Source organism: Aureococcus anophagefferens (assembly GCF_000186865.1).
Source record: "Aureococcus anophagefferens unplaced genomic scaffold AURANscaffold_1, whole genome shotgun sequence".
Lineage (NCBI taxonomy): Eukaryota > Pelagophyceae > Pelagomonadales > Pelagomonadaceae > Aureococcus > Aureococcus anophagefferens.
In genome coordinates this window covers 1,350,925-1,358,856 of record NW_008705561.1, presented here as the reverse complement: position 1 = coordinate 1,358,856, position 7,932 = coordinate 1,350,925, and the positions used below count along the sequence as shown (strand labels likewise).

At 69.6% G+C, this 7,932-nt stretch overlaps 4 protein-coding genes across 4 annotated transcripts; 2 read left to right on the top strand and 2 right to left on the bottom strand.

The window, feature by feature from the left end:
* Window positions 1-371: 371 nt before the first annotated feature.
* AURANDRAFT_16997 (hypothetical protein) lies at window positions 372-731 on the bottom strand (the record flags this gene model as incomplete). The annotated part of the gene is made up of 1 exon (XM_009034063.1): window positions 372-731. A coding segment is annotated over one exon (360 nt), but the record flags the coding sequence as incomplete, so codon positions are not given.
* A 224-nt stretch (window positions 732-955) lies between these two features.
* Window positions 956-1,368, top strand: AURANDRAFT_58562 (hypothetical protein; the record flags this gene model as incomplete). Its single annotated transcript, XM_009034442.1, has 2 exons — window positions 956-1,122; window positions 1,185-1,368. The coding sequence occupies 2 exons, from the start codon at window positions 956-958 to the stop codon at window positions 1,366-1,368; spliced, it is 351 nt and encodes a 116-aa protein (XP_009032690.1).
* Window positions 1,369-3,777: 2,409 nt separating this feature from the next.
* On the bottom strand, window positions 3,778-4,689 carry AURANDRAFT_60628 (hypothetical protein; the record flags this gene model as incomplete). Its single annotated transcript, XM_009034062.1, has 2 exons — window positions 3,778-4,423; window positions 4,499-4,689. 2 exons carry the CDS (start codon window positions 4,687-4,689, stop codon window positions 3,778-3,780), a joined length of 837 nt encoding a protein of 278 aa, XP_009032310.1.
* A 507-nt stretch (window positions 4,690-5,196) lies between these two features.
* Window positions 5,197-7,710, top strand: AURANDRAFT_19042 (hypothetical protein; the record flags this gene model as incomplete). The annotated part of the gene is made up of 1 exon (XM_009034443.1): window positions 5,197-7,710. A coding segment is annotated over one exon (2,514 nt), but the record flags the coding sequence as incomplete, so codon positions are not given.
* Window positions 7,711-7,932: the final 222 nt, after the last annotated feature.

The window sequence follows — 7,932 nt, the reverse complement described above, 5'->3', positions numbered from 1 at the left end:
CACCGCCGCTCACGCCTCGCCGGGGACCTCTGACGCGCCGCCCACGCCTTAGGGCGCGCGACCCGCCCCATACCACCTGCCAGAAGGCCTCCAGAGTGGCCGAAGACCTCCTGCGGGGTCGAGGCGGGCGCGCTGCGGAGGGACGCGCGGCGCTCGGTTTCGCGCGGGAATAGGCGTCTTGGAATTAGAGCAGTAGCGGAGAGAGGAACCAGCGAGTGTCTTCAGAAGAAAGGGTGGTTTTCGAAAAAACCGGTGTGTGATTGTGTGAGTGGCGCCGCGGCGCCGGCCGTGCGCGCGACTTATCGGACGATCGAGCGCGAGCCGTTCGACCGGGCCGCGACGAGCGTGGTCGCTTAGGCGGACGCCTTGGACTTGCTCTTCTTGGGGAGGAGCACGGCGTGGATGTTCGGGAGAACACCGCCCGACGCGATCGTGACCGTGCCGAGGAGCTTGTTGAGCTCCTCGTCGTTGCGGACCGCGAGCTGGATGTGGCGCGGGATGATGCGCGCCTTCTTGTTGTCGCGCGCGGCGTTGCCCGCGAGCTCGAGGATCTCCGCGCAGAGGTACTCGAGGACGGCGCCCATGTAGACGCCGGCGCCGACGCCGACGCGCGTCGCGTACTTGCCCTTCTTGAGGAAGCGGTTCAGGCGCGCGACCGGGAACTGGAGCCCGGCCTTGGCCGCCTTGGAGGTGCCCTTGCCACCGGCACCGGTCTTGCCCTTGCCGCGGCCGCCCTTTCCTTTGCCAGACATGATTCGAGTGTGTGTGTGTGTTTGGGATGTGCTGAGGAGAGCGCTCGACGCCGAGACCGACTGGGCTTCCGGGGCGGAAGCGCGCCGGGTTACGGCGTCCGACCAATCAGAAACGCAGGCTGGCTCGCTCCCGCGCCGGAAAAACAAAGACTCGGGGCCGAGGTCGGCGTCCTCAGCAATCACCAAACACACTCGCAATCACCATGGCCAAGACTCCCTCCAAGAAATCCGCCAAGGCGCCCAAGAAGGCCGCCGGCGGCAAGAAGAAGAAGACGCGCGTCGAGTCGTACTCCACGTACATCTACCGCGTGCTCAAGCAGGTGCACCCGGACACGGGCATCTCCAAGAAGGGCATGTCGATCATGAACTCGTGCGGCCCGCCGCGTCCCGACCGCGTCGAGCGGCCCCTCCCGAGCTCCGCCCGCGCCGCAGGTTCATCAACGACATCTTCGAGCGCATCGCCCTCGAGGCGTCCAAGCTCTGTCGCTTCTCGAAGAAGGCGACGCTCTCGTCCCGCGAGATCCAGACCGCGGTCCGCCTCATGCTCCCCGGCGAGCTCTCGAAGCACGCCGTCTCCGAGGGCACCAAGGCCGTCACCAAGTTCTCCTCGTCCTAAGCGCTCCGCGCGCGTGCTCGCGCGCAAGCCGCCGGCCCTCGGCCGACGGCGACTCAGTCGCGCGGGCGCGGACGTCGACCCCAAAACCAACCCGGTGTTTTCGAACACCACCCTTCTGGAGGAAGACTCGCGGCCGGTTCCTGCTTTGCACGACTTCCTCGTCGCGAAGAGAAGCAGACGAGTAGCTTGAAGTGAAAGTTGAAGTAGTTGCTGTGAAATTTACCACAGACGAGCTCATGAATCACGTGCTGCGCTTCGTCGTGGAACGATGATGCTGGCCTTGCTGGCCCTCGCAACAACAACAACAGCCACCGACGAGACGTGCGCGAACGCCGCCGCGCCGTGGTTCGGCGCCGCGCCCGCACAGGAACGCTACGCGCTGCATCGGCGCGGCTGGGGCCAGTGCGCGCTCTGCGGCGGCGCGGAGCGGCTCGGCGCGGTCGTCGACGTGGACCTGCCGCTCGACGCGGCGTCCGCCGCGCGGCTCCTCGACGCCGTGCGCGCGCACGGCGTCGTCGTGCTCAAGGGCCTCGACCTGTCGCGCGCGGAACAGGTCGCGCTCACGGCGGCGCTCGGCGAGGTCGTCGTGCTGCCGCCGAGCTTCGAGGGCAAGGACCCGGAGCCGCTGCACCCGGAGATCCAGCGCGTGACGAACTACTTTTCGAACGGCACCTGGAAGGGCCCGAGTACGAAGTTCGGCGCCTACTGGCACCAGGACGGCCAGTTCTGGCTCCCGCCGAAGCACCGCGTGCTCTCCATCCTCCACGCGCGCCGCGCGCCGCCGGCGGGCGGCGAGACGGGCTTCGCGGACCTGCGCGCGGCACTCGCGACGCTGTCGGGCCCGCTGCGGGACCGCGCGGCGCGCGCGTCGATCCGCGCGTCCGTCCGCGACATCGCGGACTTTGCGAAGGGCGACCCGGCGGACCTCGACAAGTTCCCCGACGCGGAGCACGCCGTCGTCCAGCCGCACGCGCTCGACGGCGGCGCCACGCTCTACGTCGGCAGCCCCCACATGAAGGTCGCGGGGCTCGAGACCGACGACGCGGGCCGGGACCTGCTGAACATGGTCCTGAAGCACGCGACGTCGCCGAGCTTCACGTACTTCCACGCCTGGGACGCGGGCGACGTCCTCGTCTGGGACAACACGCAGACGCTCCACCACTCCATGCCCTACGACGCGTCGAACCCCGACGTCGTCCGCGAGCTGTACCGGACCCAGGCGCGCTTCGCGTAACGTGCGGCTTTACGCGTCGGGGAAGCCCGCGCACGCGGGGCAGTGGCGGACGAGGTGCGCGGCCCGGGCCCAGTCGCGGTCGAAGCGCCGCGTCGCGGCGTCGAAGAAGCGGCCGCCGGCGGCGTCGTCCCGGCCGCCCGCGCAGCCGTCGTCGGACCGCGCCGCGGCTTTCGCCGCCGGCAGGAGCGCCTCCTCCGGCGGGCACCGTCCGCTCGGGGAGAAGAGCGCGTAGAAGAGGCAGACGGTCTGATCCCAGCGTCCGGTGTCGCCGACGAAGAGGAGGTTCGTCGCGTGGCCGTCGGCGAGGACGAGCGCTTCGGCCTCGCGAATCTCGCTCTCGGACACGTTTCGTAGCGCGCTACACGGAAGGCCGAGGACCAGCTTCGCCTGGCAGCCGAGGACGCCCTCGAGCTCGGTCCACGCGCGGTACCCGGCGCAGGTCCCGGGATTCTTCTGCTTCAGTTTTTTGAAGCGGCAGGCGTGGCGGACCTGGCGATGCGCGTCGATGGCGCCCTCGCACATGCCGTCGAGACCCTGGTGGTACATGCTCCGCAGGCGGTCCGCGGGGCGCCGGGCGACGAGGAGCGTCGGCACGCGGAACCGGCCGCCGCGGAGCGTCGACGGGAAGTGGCCGTCGGCGAACGACGACGCGCCGTCGACGCAGTACGGGGGCAACTTATTCAACTGCTCGTGCCCTCGGACGCAGTGCGGCAGGAGCTCGACGGTCGTCGCGCGGCCAAAGTACGCGTCGGCCGCGCACCTCGTCCGACCCGCGCGCCATTCCTTCGCGGTGCCCTCGACGAGCTCGGTCCCCTTGTAACGGACGAAGCCGTGGAGGCCGTCGCAGAGCAGGTCCGCGACGGCCGCGCCGAAGTGGCTACCGGTTTTGGGCGCGTGCAGCCACGCGAACGGCCAGGGCAGCGTCCGCGGCGCCGTCTGGTTCCGCTGCCATAGGCGGTCGTTCGCCGCGGCGTCGAGGCTCGGCGACTGCTTCTCGGGCGGCAGCGATGCTGCGGAGTAGAGCAGCGCGAAGGCGCACGCGCGCATTTGTTAAGTAAGCAGTGGCAGCCCATGGGTCGTGTCCTTCAGCCTTCCCGCAAGCACCACCATGTTTCCCTTCAACGTATGAGCCTGTCGGACTCGTATGGGAGCAAATGGGAGCCTTGCTCTTCACTTTACTCTTCCCCGGAGTCCGGCGCCGTCTCGTACCAGAGGACGCCCGGCTTCTTCAGGGCGTAGCGGAGCCGCGTCTGGTCCCAGTGGTCCAGGCCGCGCCGGAGCTCGGCGCCCTTGCCGCGGAGGTCCGCGAAGCGCCGCACGCCGCACGCCGCGAAGAAGTCGAGGCGGTGTTCGAGGCCCGCGCGCGCCATGGCCTTGCGGAACGACGTCCGCGCGCGGTCGTCCGCGGGGTCGTACGCGCCCGCCGCCGCGGCGCCCCGCGTCCACGCGTAGGCGCCCGCGTTCGCGAACTTGTCGCCCGCGACGACGGCGGGACCGCCCGGCGCGGACGCGAGGTCGAAGTTCGGGTTCGGGGTCGAGTGGGCGGCGTACCACGCGCTCACCTCCCCGACGACGAGGCGGAAGTACTGCCGCCGCCCGCCGCCTTTCAGGGGTAAGGACTCGTGGGGCGTCATGTCGCTCATCCACGCGAGCTCGTTGGCCCGGAGCGTGTCGGTCTCGACGTGCTTGAGGAGCGGCCGCAGGCGCTCGCAATCGCCGCCGGGTCCGACGATGTCGCCTTGGTCGTCGCGGACGCGGCAGTTCCAGAGCCGGCAGGTGTCGTCGACCGACGACGCCATGAAGATGCCCCCCGATAAGGACCTACAAGCACGTCGGTGACAATCGTTTTCCCGGTCAAAATCTCTCGAAAATCGGCCGCAGGACGCCGACAAGGACCCGTCCTTCATGACGATGCCGCGCCCCCAGTGGTGGTGCGCGCCCGGCGCGAGGGCCGCGGCCGCCGCGCCGCGCGCCAACCCGGGCGACTCGACGTGCAAGCCCGGCCGCCGCTGCGACGCGCCGTCCTCGACGTCGCTCTCGTGGACCGTGAGGTAGCCGATCGGCGTGTTCTCGGGCGGTCGCGACATCGTCCGGACGCACGCGTCGATGACGTGCATGTAGGTCTGGAGCTCGGCGGGGAGCTGCGCGCGCCGCTCGTGGACGACGAAGGGCATCATGTTCACGTTGATGCCGGTGAACGCCGGGAAGACGACCGCGGGCTCGACGCGGCGCGCGTGGCTCGCCGGCGCGACGACGAGCCACGACGGGACCTCGAGCGGCTCCGGGAGGGACGGCACGACGTAGACGGCGTCGAGCGCGAGCCGCGGGTCGCCGTCGCGCGCCTCGAGGCACGCGTCCCAGTACTCCTCGACGACGCGGAGCCAGATGGCGCGCAGCACGTCGCGCTGGCCTCGGAGGAGCTGGAGCGGCGATCTCGGGCAGGCCGTGCCCAGCAGGAGCTCGCGCAGCACCGGGTCGAGGCGCATGGCTGGCGCGAGCTTTGGTGGGGGCGGCATGGCTGGCGCGAGGCCGGTCTCGATGTCCCTCGGTGCGGGCATGGGGAGCTTTGGCGGAGCTTGATGAAGGCGGCTTCGATGAGGGTGCTGGGGCAATCGAAAAACATTTGGCGGAGTTTGCGGGGGCTGCATGGCTACGACGGCAGTGGTTGCGTGCGAGAACAAGCGCCGAACACAGAAGGATTCGAGGAGGCTGCCCCAGGACAAGCAATACCTCATCATCGCCTCCTTGCAGCTCTCATCAGTGGTCGGGACGGATCTGGGGCTGCCTTGTTGCGCCCCGCCGCCGACGTGAGCGCGAGCGGGGATCCCGCCTTGCCGACGATGGCGTCCTTCGCGGCGGGCGACTGGCTCTGGCTCGACAGCACCGAGGATTCCTGGATCCCCGTGCGCGCCGTCGCGGCCTTCAAGGCCGGCGAGGCGGGCCAGGCCGAGGCCGAGGACGGGTCCGCGGTGAGCATCGACGCCAAGGCGAGCAGCTTCTGCCACCTCATGGACGACCAGTCCCTCGGGGAGCTCGAGGACATGACGCAGTTCAACGACCTCAGCGAGGGCCCGCTGCTCCACAACCTGCGGAAGCGGTACGGCAAGGACGGCATCTACACGTGGGTCGGGTCCATCCTCGTCGCCGTGAACCCGTTCCAGGTGCTGCCGAACTGCTACACGCCGGAGAATCTCGCGCGCTACGTGCGGTCCGACGGCGGCAAGGGCCTGCCGCCCCACTGCTATTCCATCGCGTCCATGGCCCACACGGCGCTCGTCCGCGACCGCAGGTCGCAGGCGATCTGCATCTCCGGCGAGTCCGGCGCGGGCAAGACGGAGTCCATGAAGCTCATGCTCCAGTTCCTCGCCGAGGCCTCGGGCCGCGCGTCCGGCGCCGCGGGGAAGCGGCCGTCCGTCGTCGGCGCGGGCGAGCTCTCCGTCGAGCAGCAGATCCTGCAGACGAACCCCGTCACGGAGGCCTTCGGCAACGCGAAGACGCTGCGGAACAACAACTCGAGCCGCTTCGGCAAGTGGACGACGCTCAGCTTCACGCCCGGCGGCCGCATCACCGCCGCGGCGATCACGAACTACCTCCTCGAGAAGTCGCGCGTGTCGTGGCAGGCCGACGGCGAGCGCGGCTACCACGCGTTCTACCAGCTCCTGGCCCACTGCCACGACGACGCGGCGCTCTGCGCCGACCTGCGGCTCGGGGCCGCCGTCTGCGACGACTGGCGCTACGTGAACATGTCGTCCGCGCACGAGGTGCCCGGCATCGACGACAAGCGGGACTACGACGACGTCGCGACGGCGCTCCGGGCGCTCAACTTCTCCGACGACGAGGGCCTGAGCGTCTGGAAGCTCGTCGCGGGCCTGCTCCACGTCGGCAACGTGGCCTTCGCCGCGGGGCCCAAGGACGAGGCGACCGTCGCGGACGCGGCGCCGCTCGAGACGGGGTCCGCGGTGCTGGGCCTCGACGCGGCGGCGTTGCGGGAGGGCCTCATCTCGAAGAACATCGGCACGCGGTCCATCATCCGCACGGAGCTGTCCGCGGCCCAGGCCGACGACGCGCGCGACGCTTTCGCCAAGGCCGCGTTCAGCCGCCTCTTCGACTTCCTCATCCTCAAGATCAACGCGGCCCTGAGCGGCATCGGCGGCGGCGCGTCCGGCGGCCTCGCCGTCGGCGTGTTAGACATCTTCGGCTTCGAGTTCTTCGAGGTCAACTCCTTCGAGCAGCTCTGCATCAACTACTGCAACGAGAAGCTCCAGTTCCACTTCAACGACCACATCTTCTCCCAGGAGGCCGCGGAGTACACGCGCGAGGGCGTCGACCTGGCCATGGTCGAATTCAAGAACAACGGGCCGACCCTCGAGCTGCTGGAGCACAAGCGGAGCGGCGTCTTCGCCATGCTCGACGAGGAGTGCGTCGTGCCGCGCGGCAGCGACGGCGGCTACCTGAGCAAGCTCTTCAAGGCCCACGAGAAGCACGCGAACTTCGAGCGCTGCAAGCCCAAGGAGGCGCAGGCGCGCACGTCCTTCGCCGTGATCCACTACGCGGCGCGCGTGAAATACGGCACGACGGGCTTCCTCGAGAAGAACCGCGACCGGCTCCTCGACGGCCTCGTGCTCTGCGGCGGCGCGAGCACCGACGCCGTCGTCGCGTCCCTCTTCGCCGCCGACGCCAAGGAACTGGGCAGCGGCAAGAAGTCGAAGAAGGTGAAGACGCTCGGCGCGAACTTTCGAGGGCAGCTCCGCGATCTGGTCGACGCGCTCAACGCGTGCGAGCCCCACTTCGTGCGCTGCATCAAGCCCAACAGCGTCAAGCGGCCCCGCGTCTTCACGGCGCCCATGGTCCAGTCGCAGATGCGCTGCGCGGGCGTGCTCGAGGTCTGCAAGATCCGTCGAGCCGGCTTCCCGTTCCGGTCCAAGTTCGCGGACTTCGAGCGGCGCTACCACTACATCGACGTCGCCGCCAAGGGCTGCCCGAGCCTCGTGGCGGGCCTCGAGAAGCAGCGGATCTTGGTGAGCGGCGAGTGGGCCCTGGGCAAGACCAAGGTCTTCCTCCGGGCCGCGGCGCGCGACAAGCTCGAGGCCGCGCGGGAGCGCGCGCTGGAGAAGATCATGCTCCACGCGCAGGCCTGCGGCCGGCGCTACCTCGCGCGCTGCCGGCTCTGCACGTGGCTCCGGCTCACGCGGAAGCTGGCCGCGGCCGTCGCGTCCTGCGACGTCGAGGCCTGCGAGGACGCGCTCCGCGACTGGTACCTCCTCCCGCACGGCGGCAAGCACCTCGCGGTCTACGCGCGGGGCCTGGCCTTCAAGGAAGAATCGAAGGCC